This window comes from Laccaria bicolor, genomic scaffold, assembly GCF_000143565.1.
Source record: "Laccaria bicolor S238N-H82 LACBIscaffold_8 genomic scaffold, whole genome shotgun sequence".
Classification (NCBI taxonomy): Eukaryota; Fungi; Basidiomycota; class Agaricomycetes; order Agaricales; family Hydnangiaceae; genus Laccaria; species Laccaria bicolor.
This window is the reverse complement of record NW_001889879.1, coordinates 236,310-256,775: the sequence shown is the minus strand read 5'-3', so window position 1 is coordinate 256,775 and position 20,466 is coordinate 236,310. Positions and strand designations below refer to the sequence as shown.

The 20,466-nt window shown below is 47.7% G+C and overlaps 6 protein-coding genes across 6 annotated transcripts; 4 read left to right on the top strand and 2 right to left on the bottom strand.

The window, feature by feature from the left end:
- Positions 1 to 1,441: 1,441 nt before the first annotated feature.
- LACBIDRAFT_161519 (uncharacterized protein) lies at positions 1,442 to 1,981 on the bottom strand (the record flags this gene model as incomplete). Its single annotated transcript, XM_001879116.1, has 1 exon — positions 1,442 to 1,981. A coding segment is annotated over one exon (540 nt), but the record flags the coding sequence as incomplete, so codon positions are not given.
- A 4,506-nt stretch (positions 1,982 to 6,487) lies between these two features.
- On the top strand, positions 6,488 to 8,228 carry LACBIDRAFT_325554 (uncharacterized protein; the record flags this gene model as incomplete). The annotated part of the gene is made up of 7 exons (XM_001879366.1): positions 6,488 to 6,521; positions 6,577 to 6,845; positions 6,926 to 7,139; positions 7,360 to 7,361; positions 7,459 to 7,613; positions 7,797 to 8,002; positions 8,116 to 8,228. 7 exons carry the CDS (start codon positions 6,488 to 6,490, stop codon positions 8,226 to 8,228), a joined length of 993 nt encoding a protein of 330 aa, XP_001879401.1.
- Positions 8,229 to 8,977: 749 nt separating this feature from the next.
- On the top strand, positions 8,978 to 11,467 carry LACBIDRAFT_317888 (uncharacterized protein; the record flags this gene model as incomplete). Its single annotated transcript, XM_001879365.1, has 11 exons — positions 8,978 to 9,023; positions 9,074 to 9,108; positions 9,165 to 9,199; positions 9,250 to 9,596; positions 9,658 to 9,765; positions 9,812 to 9,880; positions 9,935 to 10,238; positions 10,287 to 10,628; positions 10,686 to 10,877; positions 10,937 to 11,180; positions 11,231 to 11,467. 11 exons carry the CDS (start codon positions 8,978 to 8,980, stop codon positions 11,465 to 11,467), a joined length of 1,959 nt encoding a protein of 652 aa, XP_001879400.1.
- A 680-nt stretch (positions 11,468 to 12,147) lies between these two features.
- On the top strand, positions 12,148 to 15,563 carry LACBIDRAFT_325552 (uncharacterized protein; the record flags this gene model as incomplete). The annotated part of the gene is made up of 12 exons (XM_001879364.1): positions 12,148 to 12,211; positions 12,439 to 12,518; positions 12,636 to 12,646; positions 12,703 to 12,781; positions 12,860 to 12,865; positions 12,971 to 12,991; positions 13,018 to 13,179; positions 13,294 to 13,601; positions 13,667 to 13,708; positions 13,765 to 14,466; positions 14,516 to 14,923; positions 15,398 to 15,563. The coding sequence occupies 12 exons, from the start codon at positions 12,148 to 12,150 to the stop codon at positions 15,561 to 15,563; spliced, it is 2,049 nt and encodes a 682-aa protein (XP_001879399.1).
- A 92-nt stretch (positions 15,564 to 15,655) lies between these two features.
- Positions 15,656 to 17,203, bottom strand: LACBIDRAFT_317885 (uncharacterized protein; the record flags this gene model as incomplete). The annotated part of the gene is made up of 9 exons (XM_001879115.1): positions 15,656 to 15,718; positions 15,771 to 15,871; positions 15,925 to 15,992; positions 16,043 to 16,106; positions 16,155 to 16,408; positions 16,463 to 16,496; positions 16,550 to 16,571; positions 16,622 to 16,690; positions 16,757 to 17,203. The coding sequence occupies 9 exons, from the start codon at positions 17,201 to 17,203 to the stop codon at positions 15,656 to 15,658; spliced, it is 1,122 nt and encodes a 373-aa protein (XP_001879150.1).
- Positions 17,204 to 17,904: 701 nt separating this feature from the next.
- LACBIDRAFT_189914 (uncharacterized protein) lies at positions 17,905 to 19,160 on the top strand (the record flags this gene model as incomplete). The annotated part of the gene is made up of 4 exons (XM_001879363.1): positions 17,905 to 18,027; positions 18,079 to 18,216; positions 18,266 to 18,558; positions 18,620 to 19,160. The coding sequence occupies 4 exons, from the start codon at positions 17,905 to 17,907 to the stop codon at positions 19,158 to 19,160; spliced, it is 1,095 nt and encodes a 364-aa protein (XP_001879398.1).
- Positions 19,161 to 20,466: the final 1,306 nt, after the last annotated feature.

Sequence of the window (20,466 nt, the reverse complement as noted above, 5' to 3'; positions counted from 1 at the left end):
TCTTCAGTCCTCAGGAATGGACCCCCACAGGACTCAAAAAATTGGCTGGCACATCAGCCAATATAGAGTCCTGGTAATCCTCAGGAATCCTGCAGGAATCAGTGGGGGACAATAAAGACCTCGAATTGACACCGGAATGATCCGCGGAATGCACAGGAACGGAATGCAACGGAATCCGGTTCTTTGTTTGTTTGTTTTACTTCTGTTACCAAACAAAGACAACGTTACCAAACAAATTCAATACCATTCCTTTCCCTCACCACCAACCATCCTCTTCCCCACCCCCACGACAGCCACGATAAACCGACAACGCCACACCAACCCACGACGACGACGACTCCACAACGGCGATGACCACCCAGCAACGAACGGCAATGACCACCGCCAGTGACGTGGCAGCCAAACGGACGACAACAACACCACTATCCACGAGCACCCACCACCATCCACGAGCGCCCACGACGACCACGCCAACGCCACAACGCCACGTCACAAACCGACGACAACGCGTCGACAACCACGCGACGACGAAAACACGTCAACAACCACACGACAACAACAACGCAACGACGACAGCGCGACGATGACCACGCGACGACCCAGGATGACGACGACGATGGACGACGAGGCCCAGCACTACCCCCTTCCCCTTCATTAGTCCCCACCACTCTCTCCCCCTCCATCCCCTCCCTAGAGCCTGCCCCACACCATTGCCTGTCCCTCCTCCCTTCCTTCCTCCCCCTTTCCTATGCTGATCACATTGATCACACCCCCACACCACTCTCTGTCCCTCCCTTCCTCCCCCCTTCCTTCCTTCCTCCCCCCTTCCTTCCTTCCTCCCCCCTTCCTTCCTTCCTCCCCCCTTCCTTCCTTCCTCCCCCCTTCCTTCCTTCCTCCCCCCTTCCTTCCTTCCTCCCCCCTTCCTTCCTCCCCCCTTCCCTCCTCCCCCTTCCTTCCTTCCTCCCCCCTTCCTCTCCCCCTCCCTTCCTTCCTCCCGCCTTCCTTCCTTCCTCCTTCCCTCCCTCCCTTCCTCCCTCCCTCCCTTCCTCCCTCCCTCCCTTCCTCCCTCCCTCCCTTCCTTCCTCCCTCCCTTCCTGCCCCTTTATTTAACTTAGAAAATAGTAAATTAGATGTAGATTTGAGTTTTAATATATAAATTTTATGAAGTTTAATATATAAATGTTATAAGAAAGTGTACATACCCTTTAAGTCAGTGTGAAGAAGTGCATATTAGTGTAAATGTATCTAGCAAAAAGGAAAGGTGTTGCATTAGTTGTATTCTGGTCCCATTCCTGTAGATTTCTGCAGATTCCAGTGCCATTCCTGTGGATTCCTGCGGATTCCAGTGCCATTCCTGCGGATTCCGGTGCCATTCCTCCGGATTCCTCTGGATTCCTGTGGATTCCTGCAGGAATGGGTGGGGCACTGTAAAGTACTGTGACGGTGATATCCCCCGCGGCGCCTTCAATCTCAACCTCAAACACCCCGACGGCGACATCCTCCGCGGCGCTTTCAATCTCAACCTCAAACACCCCGACGGTGACATCCCCCGCGGCACCTTCAATTTCAATGTCAAACACCCCGACGGAGACATCCCCCGCGGCACCTTCAATTTCAATGTCAAACACCCCGACGGTGATATCCCCCGCGGCGCCTTCAATCTCAACCTCAAACACCCCGACGGCGACATCCTCCGCGGCGCTTTCAATCTCAACCTCAAACACCCCGACGGTGACATCCCCCGCGGCACCTTCAATTTCAATGTCAAACACCCCGACGGAGACATCCCCCGCGGCACCTTCAATTTCAATGTCAAACACCCCGACGGTGATATCCCCCGCGGCGCCTTCAATCTCAACCTCAAACACCCCGACGGCGACATCCTCCGCGGCGCTTTCAATCTCAACCTCAAACACCCCGATGGTGACATCCCCCGCGGCACCTTCAATTTCAATGTCAAACACCCCGACAGAGACATCCCCCGCGGCACCTTCAATTTCAATGTCAAACACCCCGACGGTGATATCCCCCGCGGCGCCTTCAATCTCAACCTCAAACACCCCGATGGCGACATCCTCTGCGGCGCTTTCAATCTCAACCTCAAACACCCCGACAGTGACATCCCCTGCAGCACCTTCAATTTCAATGTCAAACACCCCAATGGAAACATCCCCTGTGGCGCCTTCAATCTCAATGTCAAACACCCTGACAGAGACATCCCCAACAGAACCATCAATTCCAGTTTGACACCCCAATGGAGCCACAAATGAGTAGACAAGGTGTGAGTAGCTAAATGAAAAGCTTTCATTTCTTAACTACAAGGTGAGTGTTTCCCTGTTGGGACAAAATTCAGTTTTTGGTTTATATGGAGACTATCTTGCAGGAGTTGGATGAGATAAAGATTAAGATACATTATGCTACAGATCTAGATGGATATAAGTAAGGGGAGAGAGGCCCCAGTTAAATTTTTTTGTAGTTCCATCAGGATGGGCTGAGAGCCTGTTGGTTGAAAAAGTGGTTCCGCCGCGGGAGCGTAAACCCTGCCAGGGTCAGAAACCGGCCGCTTCGTTGCCAATGGAACAATGGCAATCAAACCGGCCGCCCCGGCTGACCCGTTCACTACGACTGATTGTCACGTCCGGCTGTTCCGTTGTTATTGGACCCATGTGACTGAACTAACTACACAGTGTCTGATCAAGCACAACCGTGATTGAGTTCATGTAGTTTTGCAGTAAAATAATAAGCCCTAGGGTCGCTTCCTCCCTCCGAGAATAACTCCGAGTTCAAAGCTCATTTAGTTTGGAAGGAGATTCTGTTTTTTGAGTCTTCCATGAGATCAAAGATCATGGAAGGTAATGAAACTATCTAACCACCGTAGCTCAGACAGAACTAACATAAAATTTTTGGTAAAAAAAAAAAAAAAAGAAAACTGGACATACCATCACATTCCGGGCGTGTACTCGCCAACTTCCAAGGATAAGCGCCACATCAATTGTAAACACAGCTGCCACAAAAGAGCAAGTTGAGAACAAAAAATAATCACCGTAGCGCGCCTACGGGCGCAAAGCCCGCTATGACGTTTACATAAAAAGTAACTCTTTTTTTTCATTTCTTAAAAAGTGATTCTGGGATCCTTTGTTGGCTGCTCGTCGCCAAACCGCTTGTGCGGTTCGCTCCTCACAGCCAACGTCCCTTGAGAGCTGCAACCACTGTAGCGGGCCTACGGGCGCGCTCCAGCGATTAGATTAAAAAGAAATGAACTTTTTTTAAAAGTGATTTTTGCGATGCGCGGTTCGCCAACGTCGATGTCTCCTTTCTCTGGCTGGACGATGACAAAAGCGATGCAGACGTAAAGTATTCCACCGTGGGAGGGCTGGTCCAGGACGATGACGAAAGCAGAATCCAAACATGTGCGAAATAGCTACAAACAACCGTAACGTTTCCCACGGTGGAGCCCTTGAGAGCTGCAGGCTAAGACCCACTACTTATGTAGTGGGCATAAAATAAAACATAGGATCGGAAACCAAGGGGGTCTTAGGATTCAAAAGTCAAGCTGGTGACTGCTAAATTAAAAAATCAACCCCGGGTATTTTTTTTGAATCCTGGAAACTTCCGGTGATTCTGTGTTGATGACAGGGTCGCCACGTGCCCGAAGGCTGAATCCCAGTGAAAATCGACCCTAAAAAATGGCCAAATGGATCGGTGGAGCCTGATCTGAACAGGGGAGATGGCCGGAAATTGGCAAATATATCGATTTGATCCGGAGAAACCCGATCTGCACAGGGTCAATTTTCACTGGGGCTGAATACTTACAGCCATTTTCATAACGATAGGCCTAATCTCGACCAAATACACGTGCGGGCGGAATCTAAAATTGGACGTGTAAATTGTCGGATGATGACTCTATTTAGTATAACTGTAGATCTATCGTGCTCGTCATCCCTGAAATATATGCTGATTTTCGTGGACATGATTAGAATTCGAGGTCCGACTGTATCTGTAATTTTGAACTTTTGGCCTATTGTTATGAAAACGGCTGTAACACACATCATTTTATGGCAACAGGGATCAGCCAGCTTCAAAATCACGGCTAAGACCGATATTTGTACACTGCCGATCATCAATGCCGAAGTTAAGTATAATTATTAAATTATGTAACTACTAATATAATATCGCCCATCAAATATTTTCCTCTGGTTATCGATTAATACGACGATTATCGCCAAAGTGTGCAATCCAACGTGCCTATTCGTTTTGTCACTGTACAACGACCATGTTCACCTTCTAGTCTTTGTTGAAACTGGAAACTTTTAATTTCTAGCGTCGCGTCTGAATCAAGACCGCCTTCTTAATTACTTCTCTTCCTCCCATGGTCTCAAGCTGTGCGCTTGACTTACATACCATCAAAAGTATCAAAGAAAGCTCTTCGTCAAACTCACCAGATTGCCCCAAGATTGCCTGAGTCACCCGACATCTAGTACGTCGATGATGAGGCGCGTCCCTACTTAGATTTGGCAGATGTATAAGAAACGCGAGGCATCTTTTTGAATGGCTGAGGAGGATCTCACGAACGACTGGAATAACCTCATGCATGACATTGAACATCATTTTCTTCGCCGCATCTGACAATACTGTTGACAAAAACCTGTTCGACTCACTTAGTGTTTGAAAGTCCGGTTAGGTTAGGTTATTGGGTGCCCAGGGGCTCTAACCGAGACCGAGACCGGTTAGGGTTCGTTCCCAGACCCAAAATAACCTAACTGGACCAAAGATAACCGATGAAAACTGGTTAGTTGCAGTTACTAACCGGTTAGGACCGAAAAAATAGAAAATCGATTAAAACGGCGTATATTTCTCATATTCCTTGCAGTAAACATTATTGCCATGCGTCGTAGCTTTAAAACAAGGCCAAGAACGCTAAATTCGGTGAAGAATTGACAATTTTATAATAATATTCTTGAAAGCCTACTATTTTAGCCAATAATTTAGAGATTTGACCATAACTCTGTCAGATTTTTAGCGTTTCTCATGCTTTTAGATGCGTTTTGAAGGGGTATAATAGGGTCGGTTGTAACCGGTCATAACCGGTTTTTTAACAGTTAGTTAACCGCAAAATAACCGGTTATTTCATTTCCAGAATTGACTAACCACTAACCGCAGTCCGGTTTTTTTGCAGTTAGGTCCGGTCTGGTCTCGGTTATTTTCCAGTTAATTAACCTAACTTCCAAGCACTAGACTCACTTATGTACACAGAACATGCTAAGCAAACGACAATGACAGGACTCGATGTCGTATGCACACTGAAACGTTCAAAGTGCATGCAATATGGTTTTGGTGCATAAGCCCACCTACATCGGATTTTTGTTGTGAATTTGTTTGCTCTATTGTTTTGAGATGCACAATTAGGCCCAACAGCAGGAGGGGTGAAAATTACGGGTATGTGGTTTTGTCTTGTTCATCTTTTGTTGGCTGCTAATATGAACGATGCTCCATTCTCTTACATGGATGGTGGTCTCGACTATTTGCCCTGTTTTGGACATTGGCCGTAAGCCTGACACACACCTCACATTATGCATTGTTTCTGAGCTCTCTTTTTGTCGGTTCCTCCACCAGCTTTCCCGAAGTTGCCGCTTTCAACGCCTCAACACCCTATCTCCAACTTATCTCCTATAGTGTACTCGCCATATGACATGCTCTCCAACAGCCCTCCCCTGTAATATGCGGTTGTTTTTAGCTCTATCATAAAATTATGTACATAGGAAAGTTTTATTCTTACGAAAATTCAATCATCTGTTGCGGGACAGCAGGAAATATTTTGATGGACAATATTATATTAGTAGTTAATTAAGTATAATTAACTTCGGCATTGATGATCGGCAGTGTACAAATATCGGTCTTAGCCGTGATTTTGAAGCTGGCTGATCCCTGTTGCCATATCATTTGACATCAGACTTGCATCGGACCTCGGTCGACAGCGGTCGACCTTTGGTTGCAAGCCCGTATTCATTATCATTATCGACTCCACAACATTCAAGGCTCAAAGCGCCCAACCCTTGAAGAAAATCAGCTGCTACATCAAATTGTTTGCGCTAAAGTTGTAGATCTCGTCATCTGGGCCCGACACATTCAAGTTTCTCCTTCGAGTATGGTTTTTTTGAGAACTGCCCGAAGATTTTGCTATGAGTCACACTCTTATATTCAACTGTTTATGTCTCGCCAAATGAAAGGTAAACACGAATGCAAACTATCTCTTCATCCCCATCCCTGATCTTTCTTCAGGCATCTCCAGTTCAAGCACGATCATTCGGGTACACACAACCCTGTGACGAGTCCAGAACGGCAAAAAACTCCTTCCGGTTAGTTGTCTCAGCAGGGTAAGCGTATCTTTGAACTTTTCGCGGCCTTATAAACACTCGTGTTTTATCCGACCCCTTGCAAGATTCCCTCTGTGGTCGGTTGGCAAGACTATCTTCTTTCGTCGTCTGCAATGATACCAGAGCAATCATATCTTGGCTGGAAAGGTGCGACATTGAAAACTATTTACACTAATTGATGTTTATCTCCCATCATGATCAGTTGCTATGACTGTGCTACAGCTCGCGGCGGTTGGATCCACGGCTTTCAGGCTCTACTACAGACGTAAGACACGCCGCTTATGGTGGGATGACTACACCGCTATCGTACCTTTGGTGGCCGAGTTCATCTACATTCCCGTTCTGTGGATGAGGATCGTCCATTCGGGTGATTATGAATTTCGACGATACTCTTATTGCCAGGTATCTTACCTGGTAAACACAGTGCCCGGTTCAGACACAAAGAGGAAGGTTATCCTGTACTATTTTTGGGTTTGCGCATTCATGACGATCTTATGGTAGGCCGGCTTCTTTTTGTTTTAGTCATGTCCTCAATATTTTCTTGTTTTTAGGTGGTCTCGTCTAAGCCTAGGATTTTCAATAGCCAGAATATTCCCGCCGGCACTGAAGCCTCGAAAATACGCCTTTATGATAATATTCGGCATATGATTGCGCTTGTAACCGCAGAGGTGTCCTTGTGCGCCACGAATACTTCATGGCATAACACCCCGACAGAGCTCCTTGATTGCCGAGATAATTATCCGATTGGAATCGCGCTCGCTACCAGTGAGTCCCCTTTCATGAGTCTGACGACAGCCTTGAGATGTTTGTCTGCCTTGCACAGCTGACATTGTTCTCAACATCCTTCTCTAATCTATCGCCTTTGGGATATTAAACTCCCTCAAAATCAGCGTCGTATGGTTCTTGCGGTGTTCTCTGCAAGTTTATTAACCCTTTTATCTGCAATTGCGTTCACAACTATCTCCTACTCAACGTTGCTCAATAGAAGTGAGGGGGGGCAATCGTCAATCGAATGACAGTGGGTTCGATCGAGGTTTGCCCTTATTTTCATTTCGTTTGATCACCTTCAGACTCCTTCTTTTAGGCTGGTCTTTCCATTATCGTCAGTAACACCCTTGTCATTGTGTCTTGGATCTATCGAAGAATTCGAAAGGCCGACGAAATCGATGTCTCAACTCAAGCCGGATACTTTGCCGTCCAGAAGGACATCCCGCAATCCTGGGACTACTTACATCCTGGGTAAGATGAAAACAACTCAGGAGCATCCTGACAAGGCCCTTTTGTCTTCTTTGGATCTGGCATCAGATGCAGAATCGGGCAAGCAGAAAGGCATCGAAGAACTTCAACTTCATGATGTGAAATGATCAGCTGAGTCGAGTCATTACGCGTTCTGGAGACACTTGTATTGTACTTGGTACATAGTGTATTAACACCTTCCACATCGGTGGTCTCATCAACAATTGGCCTCCGAAGAGTCAGGAGGACTCTGGTAAAAGTCCTCACAAAGTCCTCTTTAGCGCATTACTGTACTAATCCAATCAATTCGTCGGTCACGCGTCACAGGGGGTCCGAAATCGACGAAATTCTAAGGGGTCACAGGTCACAGGGGCCAGCGACGAAACCACCAGGTCAGTCGGAAAATAAGCAAAATTGGGGGTCCTTTTTCATTAGAAATCGATTTTTCCCCCTCTAAGTCTCTCTAGCGAAGTTATCTGAACTATTTAAATTTATCTATGTACAGAGGGCTACTCCAACATTTCGACGAAATTTTCAGGCAGTCACACCTTCCCCGGTGACGCGACGAAACCAAAATTTCGTCGCGTCGGTCACAGGTCACAGGGTGCGACGAATTGATTGGATTAGTACAGTATTGTGTCCAAGCTTGGTCCAAGCACAAACAAACAACGCACACCTGACTTTCCTTTTGCTTTCCTTTTGCTTTCCATCCAATTTCCATCTTGAATTTTTCAGTCGCAAACCACTTCCAACAATGAAACTGCCTTTCTTCAGAAATAAAATGTGTCGAGGTGTTCAGCCCTCAATATTCATTGACTACTGCCTTGGCCTCCAGTTGTCGGAAACTGCAGCATCTATTTGAAGGGAGGATAGTAGGTTCGGTAGATCAGTGGCAGAAGCACTCCTCCACGCTTCATGCACCATCTCCACGATGTATTGCAGGCACAACACGCCCTTCACCACGACGTTTGGGAACTCTAGGAATTCTCTCCAACCTCCCAAGTTCTACCATACCTGGGTCAGATTCGTAGCCCCAACTACGGCTTATCCACTTCGTTGGTGATTATGCGCAATGATTCGAACTCTTAAATAGAGTGCGCAAAGGTCCTCAGGCAACAACTTCCTTCGTTGTCTGCCCTTCTCATCACTGCCATGTTTCGTGACCTTCGCCGTCGAACGACATTAACTCATGCAGCCTCTGGTAATCTTCGAACGACCAAGACTGCCGTAGGCAACACTTTATCCTCGACGGAGTATGCCATGAGATGCAAGTTGTTGATGGAACTTCACAAGGATCTCCAAAGCCTTGGGTTTTTATCTACCAGTTTGAACTCACATAATGTATTTGACATGTTCGTAGGGCTGGAATGTTTTTTGACCTCCCTCGGATTGCGGTCATCGGTGGACAATCAGGTATCGTTGTCAAAGTGCGGTCTGCACTACCGCTAATTTAAATTACTTAGCCGGCAAAAGCTCATTAGTTGAAGCCGTAAGCGGGGTGAGTGACTCCCCAGTATTTCATCTATTCACAATTTTATCAGGACCCCCTGCCAGATCAACGTCCCGCGCGATAGCGGAACGTGCACGAGGTGTGCATCGCTTAGGTTTACGAGTATATCCACACCTAAGAACTGTCTAGGTGTCCGATGGAGTGCACCCTATCCAGCAGTGCCGATTCCTGGTCCTGCTCTATTTCGCTTCGCACAGAGTTTGACGCTCGAGGAACCAAGCTCGATGCGTCCGCCACAGAAGATTTCGGTCCTGTAATAAATGACAAGTCCTCTGTAGAACTGTGGCTTCGTCGAGCCCAAGCTGCCATCCTCAGCCCTCACCGCGCCCGCGCTGAATTTCTGAATAAATCTCATGCCGAGCTGAAGGCGTTAGCGATTGAGGATGAGGGTCTTATACTCTCCTTCTCCAAGAACATCGTACATCTTGACGTTAAGGATCCAGAAGTGACGGATCTTTCTTTCGTCGACCTTCCTGGTGAGCCGTATTGAATCCCACTGCGTCTTGTACATAAGTTGAATCTCTAACTTTATCGCAGGGTTGATACAAAACTCGGATCGAGAGATTATCCAGCTCGTGCGCGATCTGGCTTTACACCATATCAGAGCCTCAAATACCTTGATTCTTGTAACGCTTCCAATGAGCGGTGCGTTTATTATTTTGTGACTCTAGTTTTCTAATATCTCACTCAGACGATATTGAGAATCAAGAGGCGGCGCTACTAGCGAATGAAGCTGATCCAACTGGAGAGAGAAGCATTGGTAAGCAACTGGAACAAACCGTTAGTTAAACCAGGCTAAGTAGTACACACGCAGGCGTCTTAACGAAGCCTGACACCTTGACGCGCGGTGCCACTGGCCTCCGCCAGAAATGGCGCGATATCTTACTTGGTAACTCGGCAAAACACAAACTCAAGCGAGGTTACTATTGCGTTCGCCTTCCGGACGACGACGAACGCGCACGGAAGGTTGGTAGAGCCGAATCGCAACGGATTGCAAGCGACTTCTTCGCTTCCAACGCGCCGTGGAATGAGATGCCCGATGAGGCGTCGAGAAGGTTTGGCATCCCGGGATTCGTAGCTGACATTAGCGCGGTACTCATGGAGCTTATCGAGCAAAAGTAAGCCTGGTTTACGCGGCCTGCGATACTGATTTGACTTTCATTTAGTTTGCCGAAGTTGAAAGAAAGCGTGGATGCCCTCCTCAAGCAGTGTATCGAAGATATCAAAGCCCTCCCGGTTCTGTCCACCCTCGACCCCTCCACGGAGATGATGCTGCGTGTTTCGAGGTTTTGTAACGCTTTCGCTGATGCTGTATATGGTGAGAAGGACAAACACTATGTCCAGAACAATCGGGGGCGGTATGGACAGTTCAAGAATGACATTATGTTGACGACCCCCGACTTCCGACCCTTCGAGGCATCGCAAGCCACGTATCACAGGAACGTAAGCCTTGTTAGCAGTGGGACGCCTCCGATCGACATTAGCGATGTCGCGGAGGTTATTCGACAGTAAGATTTATCGCATTGACTTGTCTTCCTGAAATTCACTGACGTATAAAAATGTAGTTCCATAAGCTGGGAACTCCCCAATCACGTCCCGTTTGATGCGACCCGGTCGCTCATTCTTAAACACACCACTCTGTGGGACGCACCTGCGCGATCCTGCTTCGAAGATGTGGCAAGGAACTGCACGTCGTTTTTGGAGGGATTGCTAAAGGTCCATTTTGGGCAGTATGTTCATTTGGAGGCATTCATTCGGTGCGTGTCTTATCCGGGTTTCTTTTCCATGCAAAGACTTTTTCTGAGGGTGACATTAGGACGTTGACTCGGCAAGAACACGAACGGTGCCGGGACGAAGCGCTGAATGCCCTGGAGAAGATTCTAAGCCTTGAGCGCGTGCCGCTCTACACCCAGAACGTAGAGTGCTTACAAGCGGAGACAACCAAGTGGCTAGCGAAGTACGTTAATATGAGATGGCCAGATGAGCTGCCAAGAACTACCTTTGCGGATGAACTCAAGGTCATGGCGAAAGTCCAAGCGTACTTCCAAGTCGCTTATAAGGTGGGTAGTGTTTGCGATCATTGATTTCGGAGGTGACTGATGTTGATCAGCGGTTCATCGACAACGTACCACTGACCATTGAGCATGAGATGAATCAGACGCTAGCGTTGACGCTGGAAAGGATATTGTTCGAAGCTGTTGTAAAAGGAGGGGATTCAGAACAGTTGAAAGACTGGGTTAGGGAGGACAAGGTGGTAGCGGAGAAGAGGAAGTTTTTGGAGGGACGAAGGGCGCGGCTGGTGCTGATTAAAGAGAAGGTTGACGCCTTCCAACCTCTAGTTTTGTAACTGCGAATTATCTTGATGTCTTGTCGTGATTCTCAATATGAAAGGATTCACAATGCCGCGTTGGCGTAGTGGTAGCGCGTCTCACTTGTATCCTTCGTTAAAATACATGAGAAGGTCACTCGTTCAATCCGGGTACGTGGCATTTCTTTTTATAGTTTGTTCCGCCGCAAGATGTTTTCCGTCTTACCCTTTAACTTTGAGTGTTTTTTTTGCAGGGTCGTATCGGATGGACCTCATGGTCTATCTTCAAATGCACAACGCAAGTCCTCCAGCCGTTTTACATACGATTTCCGCTTCACCTCACGCTAATTTACCTACGCCCCACGCTAGCGCACGCTCTCCCATAGATATTATGCTTTGTCTTCAAGTTGTGTGAATCTGGGCTGTGATTGCACTTCAAATACCTTCGACTCGGACATAGTACATCAGTATTCTCTACCGTATAGTCATAAAACCAAAAGAGGATAGAAATACTCAATAGCATCCGTTCATCCGTTGTCTCAGCAAAGTTCAAAGTGGCACTTCTTAGCCTTAGTCTTTATAAAAGATATCATTCGGGAAATTGTCGGGAAAGATTCTGAATCCTAGCACGTGATGCTTGCGTCACTTACTTCCGTTTTGTTCGTGTCGGGCTGGTATCAGTCTGTGTCACTGCGTTTCTGTTTCTGTACTCTTCGGTCATGTCCTCAGTAGGGCCCAGCGACGAGTATGTTGCTGTGGATAATCCAAGGGAGAATCGAGGATGTAAGTGCCAAGTTACTATGCTGCAACGGCTCAAGTTTCGCGACTGCCAGGAACCATTGACCGGCCACCCATAGCTTAGTGCACAAAAGTGCGAGGTAGGACGCAGGTCGTGTATGTTGACGACTTTCCGAAAACGTTTTCCGAATAATGGGTGACTTGTGCATATCGCGCGGTTTTGCATCAGCTTTGAATCTGTCGTGAAGAGCAGAGCAGAATTGTCTCACCAGGGCTTTTTGGCTCGGATGGACGTCTTATTTGCGCCGAAGATACGTCCAAGGGGTCCTGCGACAGGCGTGTTGGCCCAAAGGTATGTAAGCTCGCTCTCATGGGTGGAGAGAGCTGTATACTTCCACAGATAGCGTGGTGACAGCGGGCAGCTGGCAACCGTGAAACAAGAGCGTTTAATGTTCTGTGAAGATTTCAGGGGAATCGGACGTAAGTTTTGGGTACTGTCTGAAAGTTTTGGGCTTACGAGGTTTATCCGTTCTTAGGCATTCATCACATACAAGAGAAGAAAAAATGCCTACCTCTGGGTCGTTGCTGCCAGACTCCGCAAGCGGCAAACTGACGGTGGGCGGCTCGCGACCGTCCGATCCCTGTGAATTCGCCGACAAGAGCTTTGGGTCTTCTGTAAAGATCTGAGAATAGTGGGATGTAAGTGCCGCGTATTGTCTGAAAGTCTTGGGCTTACGGGGTTTGCCCGTCCTAGGGATCCATTATATACAAAAATTACCTAGGCCTTCAATGCGTGGTCTGTAGATCTTGAGGGATCTCAAGATAGTGGGCTACGACACCTCTCTATATAGATCGTCGCTACCAGAGCCATCAAAGACAAGGCGGCAGTGTTAAGATCAAGGCGGAGGTGGCCTAACGAAGCAACAATTCGTAGGGCAACGCGAAACGAATTATGCCCTGGGTGTTGCTCTTTTGTTTTGCTATGTCCTGACCATGCGGGTCTGGAGCCGAATGTGAGCGTTAAGTGTGTTTCAAACATCTTGCACTTACATGCTTGTCTATCGTAGGAGTCAATGATGTTCGAGCACCATGGTGAAGTTTGAAATTTCTGCTACCTTCCGGCACAGGGCTTTCGTTTGCGTGAGGGACACTTTGCTATGTTTTTTGCGAAGGGCAACGCGCGATCACGTTATCCGACCACAACTTATTCAAACTCAGCGTCGCGCTCCAATTTAAGATCAGCCGCACTCCATTGCTTTGCTTTTCCTCACCTCCCCACCTCCTCCTTCCCCTCTTCTTCGTCTCCGACACACAACTTGAACGTTCTAATGACCATGTCTATGACAAACACTTCTCTTGACGAATTCATCTCTACTCCCCATCCATTGCAGAACACGTCCTGGACAACTGGAACCATGGGACAAGCTTATAGCGAGTAAGTGCTCGTTTCTCGACTCCTCGTCATGGTTGTCCTCTCCAAAACTCATAACTCGTGCTCAGAACTGGAGGCACGCAGTTCACTGGATTCCAAACTCCACCTATGTACGTTTCCCACCTCGCTGTCCTTGAATACATCTTCTTACCTCTACTACCCGCAGCTGGCCAGGAGATGGTCATCGCACGGGACAAGAACACGCTCCGACCGGTGCTGGGGCAGTGACCCAGGAGAGGTACCCACTGGACCATCCCGCGCCACTCGAGGACCAGCCAAATTATTGTCCCAACTATGAGACATCCCCGTCCCTAGATTTGATCTCTGTTCCTTCTTTCTCCCACTCTCCCTCCAGCTCCGCTTCGACGTTGTCGCCCCATACTCCCATCATCGATTTTTATATCGACAACAAACAATGGATAACCCCCCCGCACACCGACTTCCCCGGTTTGTTTCTCGGAGATAGTCACCTTCAAATCGATGCTGCCCTTCGAGAAGATCACGAAGAATTCTCCAACACCTACCCTGGTGTACAGCGCGACTCGCCCTGTGGAGGAGTAGGCTTTCAGGAAGAGGCGGGAGGCTATCGTCGGTCACAGTTGATGCAGCCCGGACCCAACTCCCGTCAGATTGGCTTTAGTCGTCCCACCGTTCTCGAGGCGGATACATTCCGCCCATTTCTCTCCTTCACGGAAGAGGAAGTGTATCAGCACGTGGCATTGTTCAAGGCCTTTCGCGCACAGCAAGAGGCATTGAACACCCAGATGGGCACTGTCGACCCACAGATATTCCCTGATGTTTCACTTAACAAGAAGCGTCGCGTCAACCCCCAGCAGTCTTATGCCGGGACAGAATATCTCCGCTACTGGTGAGTTTGACCTTTTCGTGTATCTTTCTAACTTCATTTCGCTTACCAGTATCTGTTACAGCGTCATGAAGAAGGATTCCTCACTGAGAGAAGCGGAAGCGGAAGCTTTCCCCATGCCTAATCTGCAGTCTCAGGCTTTCGTTGGGGACCACTGTCCCTCTTATGACCCCTCATTCGTGTCTCCTCTCATTGAGGCTGCGCCTGACGCCGGCCCGTCTTCTATAAAGCGGACTCGTATAGACTTTGAAGGAGACCTGGAGGCCGTCAACCTTCCTGAGCATACTAACGACAACACCGTTGGGCATGAGCACCACACCAAGAACAGTAACGTTAAATCTGAAAAAATCTTATGTCGGTGGAACTCCTGCCTAACACCCGTTTCAAACACCCAGGCAGCCTTAACCGCCCACTTCAATGCCTGTCATTCTGAGTACATGAATGCTGAACCAAGGATCAAGTGTGTCTGGGCTGGATGTACGTCCAAAAAACCGATCTTAAAAGGCCAATTTACCAGGCACATTCTCCACACGGTCGGGCATGCCGTATCGCTGAACCCAGCTGACACGACGGGGCAACCGAAAAGATACCGTTGCGGGATTGGGGCTTGCACGGCGAATCCAACTACTGCTTCTTCACTCAAACGCCATAAGAAGACTTGTAAGGGCCAGGCAAAATAATCCTGATTTTGCCTCAATCAACGAATTAATCCTGAATCAAACTCGCACCCATTCCACATTTATCCATTTGTAACGCCATCTCTGCGCATCTTCATCTCTCGTCAGTATCCACCACCCACCACTCGCCGACTTCTATCGCATCTGCATCCTCCAATTCCATCTTCATTCTCGCATGAATGAGACTCCTATTTAGAATCGCACCTCATTACCCCACACTTGCACGTCGGCTCTCCATTGGTTTCTTTAGTGTATAGATCTGCCACACCGTTTGGTCGTGGACCCTTGATTCTTGTTATCGTTATCCCTTGTTATCTCACTCGCTCTCCTCTTAAGAACCTAGCTTTAGCTTTAGTTATTGCACACGTTTCGGTATTATCGCACATGGACTGTACTTGTATCAAAAACGCTCATCCTACATAGTGACCAATACATATCTTTCATGTACTTCATCAGCAATCGATTTTAAGGTTACAAATGTCGAGAACGAATAGCGCTAAGTAATGTCTTGAACATCACTTGTCCTTTTCCAACACTATTTTACCAGATGTATCAGAGTAAAGACGGAAGAATGTGATCTGTATTAAGCAAACCCATTAGTGAATGGGTCGAAACGACAATTCCTCATACCGGCTTGCTTAATTTGCTGATATCGATGGGTTCGGGCGCAGAAGTGCCAGCACTGACGAAAAGCGGCCGAAGGAGCGTGCGAGTATCAATTGGTTGCCGTTCTACAGTTTGGATGGATAAGTAGGTGTGCTATGCTGAGATCAATTAAACTGACCCTGGTATTCAGAAGGAGGGACGGCAAATGCTTGAAGCATTACAGGCGGCCCGCAGGCAAAGAACTCTCTATAAAAACGTTGAGTGATTGAAATTTACAACAACGAATAACCACGGACCCAACGGCAAGATCTACTACGGGAGAGAATTGGTTCGATTTCGGCTTCTTGGGGTCGATGGAGCCTTTTTCTTTACTTAGTACTCATGCTTGAGCCAAGGGAGTCGGCTTACACAGGGCCAATCGCTGTTCAAAGCCCGTCAAATTGCACACACCTCGCATTTCATCCGACGGTACTTCCATTTGCTGAGAAAACTCTTCGTCACCTTCTACAGTTTGCAAGATGGTCGCTGTTCCTGGCTGATAACTCAGATTATTGAGTGGAAAATCTGACGATGGTGGGAGCCGAATCACCGTCACGACTGAACGTAGATCACCTGGTTGCAGCGTTCCGTCGTCGAGCTCTTCGACAGTGCAGAATCCAGTTCTGGAGAGGAGATCAAAACTGGATTAACTCGGAAGACCATGTGGAATTACACACCGGCTAGTCCAGTCAATTTGTCTTCGCATCGTAGCTGCGAATGGCTGTCATCCAGACGTCCAACTGACGGAAAGTCAGGATATGCACCTATTTTTTCGAATATCAGGACCTGTATTGTGATGAGCTAATGAAAGTAAATGCAGGATGGATGGATACTACCTTCCAAACAATCGTAGCCCACGGAGTATCGAACTCGTGAGTCATAGCAGGCGTAAGGGTCAAGACGATCTAAGTGGGAAAGACCAAAAGTGCATCAGCATACTACAGGATATAAAGGGTTTGAAAAACTCATACGCTGATCGATCTATTGAGCTTTTTCAACGCTTTATCTACGCCCGTATATATAGCAAGCCTTTTTTCAACCTCTTGTATGACCTTGACTTGTGGTTCAGGTATGGGCACCGCGACAGGGCGTTCGATGGCTCCCGGGCCGTTGACAGTGGAAACGTTGATAGACGGCGTCGATTCGGATGACATAGAACGCTCCGACCCTTCAGACGTCAAGGAACTGCTGCTTTTCACTGGTCCGACGAGCAAGTTCGCTTGCGAAATTAATTCGTCCAATGCTTCACGATTCAGCAGAGATCCGAAGTCATTGGCTGAGGCCCCAGCTTTGGAATGAAGAACCTCAGATGTAAAGCTTATATTAAGCTGGTAATTAGTGGAATGATCGACATTTTGGTTCTGAACCTCGTTGAATCTGCCGCCTTCGATGACGAATCCTTGGGCGTTGGAGGCCATGGAAAGAACGCTGGGTAGAATGCCATCAAAGAACGGCGGCTGATCCCGAGTTCGCGTGGCCAAGTACATACCTAAGTAAATCCGGCAGATCTAGAACGTGAGCTTCGCATGGGTAAAGGACGGAAGAACTAGAATTGACTAGGATGGTGGTGGCAGAATTTGGAGGGCCCAGTATGCATTGAAGAAAATGTGTCCATGAACGTCTTGGTGGACGTTTGGTGGACGTTGTATAATACCTTGAACTCCGCTGAATGTTGCAATTACAACCTGGACCCCTGGGACCCCCGTTTTACACCTCGCGTCCCCATTCAATTACCAACTTTTCGTTAGGGGAAAAAAAAAAGTTCCTCCTTCGATGATCTAGCGTATCAACTTTCTGAATGTGAAGCTTCGCCGTCGTTTTCGACGTTTATTTCGGCAGAGTTTTGATGCAATATTTGTGTGTCATAGGCGACCCCCTTTGGAATATGTTACTCGTCAAAAAGAGCAACACACGGCAATGTGATATTTTGTTGAAATATGAAGCGAATCGGAGAAATTTACTCGCGTCTTCATCATACAACTTGCAGGCCATGCTTTTGACTAACTTACGCAGGAGACCCGAGTTAAAATGTCAAAGTATAATAAAGCACCAGGACCCAGGTTTTGCCTCCGTTCACCTCTTGATCGATTCTCATCGATAACATCGTTCTCCGCATACCATGGCCGACAAAGCAGCTAGCAGGGCAAAGTTCGAAGGCGTCTTTGCCGCGATTCGTGAGGAGCTATTGCAGCATTTCGCAGGGGAGGGGATGCCAGTAGAAGCAGTGGAGTGGTATCGCAAGGTCCGTTTTGACCGATTTTTTGCTGGAGAATCTCTGACGAATGTTGATTAGAATTTGGACTACAACGTCCCGGGCGGGAAGCTCAACCGTGGAATATCTGTCGTTGACACCGTCGAGATTCTCAAAGGGAGCGCGTTGACTGAGGATGAGTACTTCAAGGCGGCTGTGCTTGGCTGGTGCATCGAACTCGTAGGTCAGCTTTTCAATGGTATCCAGCGCCACCTCACCCTTGTTGCAGCTGCAAGCCTTCTTTTTGGTCTCCGACGACATCATGGACTCTTCCATTACGCGTCGTTCCCAACCCTGCTGGTACCGCCTGCCTGAGATTGGGATGATCGCCATCAACGATTCCTTCATCCTTGAAGCTGCCATTTACCAGCTCCTCAAGACCCACTTCCGCAGTGAAAAGTTCTACGTCGACCTGCTCGAGCTCTTCCACGAAACAACATACCAAACGGAAATGGGCCAGCTCGTAGACCTCATCACCGCCCCAGAGGACCACGTCGATTTGAATAAATTCTCTTTGGATAGGTGCGCATCGTTTCCACCTTACTCCCCGATAACCCCTAATCCCTATCTATTATAACTTCAGGCACCGCTCGATCGTGATCTACAAAACGGCATACTACTCCTTCTATCTCCCCGTCGCCTGCGCATTGCACCTGCTCAACATCCCCGAATCCTACACCGCCTCTGGTGTCACGCAAAAGCCGTACGAAATCTCCAAGTCGATCCTCCTCCCTCTCGGGGAGTACTTCCAGATCCAGGACGATTTCCTCGATTACTCGGCTCCCTCGGAACAACTCGGGAAAATCGGCACGGATATCATCGATAACAAGTGCTCGTGGGTCATCAATACCGCGTTGTTACTCTGCTCCAAGCCTTCTACGCCTGGCGGCGCGGAGATGAGGAAGGTTCTTGATGAGAATTATGGGAGAAAGGATGCGCAGTGCGAGGCGCGCGTTAAGAAGGTGTATGAGACGTTGGATATTACCAAGGTTTATGGGGAGTATGAGGAACGGGTTGTTGGGGAGTTGAAGGCGAAGATCGGCGGCATTGTGGAGACTGAAGGCGGTTTGAAGCGGGAGGTGTTCGAGAGCTTCTTGGGTAAGATTTATAAGAGGAGCAAGTAAGCCATGGATCCTTGTGGAAACACGTTGAGACGTATAAGTGTTAGTATAGCTTGGAGATATCTTTCGGAATGGATGGAAGCATGGACTGCGTCGTGAAGTCAGCCCGTCGTCAATCTTCTGTAAGTCTTCCCACTCTCCTTTCTCGAATTGATCAATCAACTATAACGAAAACTCCCATGTCCGATACTGCGACTAGCACTGATTTCCCTACCCCAGGCTGGTTTAACGAATACTCAACTACCCCGCCCCAGTATTCCGGTTAATATCCGGAAACCTGAATTCCGGCTCACATATTCAATCGTCTGTTTAATGTTAACCACTGCTCCTTCCACTCAATTGTCTGCGACTATCAGCTTAAGTTCCTTGATCATTATGTAACCCCTCTTACCTTTTATTCTACAGTATGGATGCGGTCAGTATGTTTTTCCTTCGAGTTGTCCTTCCTCGTGATGCACTCTGTCGACCCAAGACCATATACTCTTTCAGCATAACTTCACCGGGGGCATAGCTCAGCTGGGAGAGCAGCAGACTGAAGTCGTATCCATTGCTTTCTGAAGGTCCCGCGTTCGATCCGCGGTGCCCCCATAACCTGAAATGCGACTACGCTTAGTTTAAAATAAAATAAAAAAAGTCCGCCATGTTAGAGCGCTTTCAAAGTAGGATGGGAAAGTGTGATTTTTTGTAAGCATGTGTGACGTACGTAGTTTCCCTTTTAGGAATTAGGGGCGAACCATGTTTTTCGCCTTCCTCAGCCCAAGGGGTCATCACCCGAGCGGCGGAGTTCCCATGCCTGTGGGTGGTAGCAGCTGCAATGTTTTCCAAATATGAAATCATAGCAGCTGCTACGAAAATAAATCCGAGAATGGAAATCATAGCAGCTGGTATGATTTCTATATTGAGAATTGCCTCAATTTGGTAAATAATTCCCACGCCCCTGTCTTGTCCTGTCCTTTGCGTTTTTGACATCTTTCCCTCCACAACATTGTGTACTGCATCATCCCTTGTTATAAAAAATGTCATTTATTGATGGTAATTTTAGCTTGAGGAATGACTCTGACTGAATGTTATGCAACCTGGCAGACAAATGTTGCAACACAAATCTCAATACAAAGGAGTTGAAGCTCAAATTGAGAAATCTAAATAAAAAAATACAGCTTCACAACCACAACTTTATCAGTGGCCCAGCACTCCCAATACCAGGAAAGCAACTAGCAGTCACTCTTCTAATCAAAACCAAGAAGTGAGGCCCTGAGGCTCTATAATATACATCTACTACCTGTCTTAGGACCAAGTGTATCTCCTAATG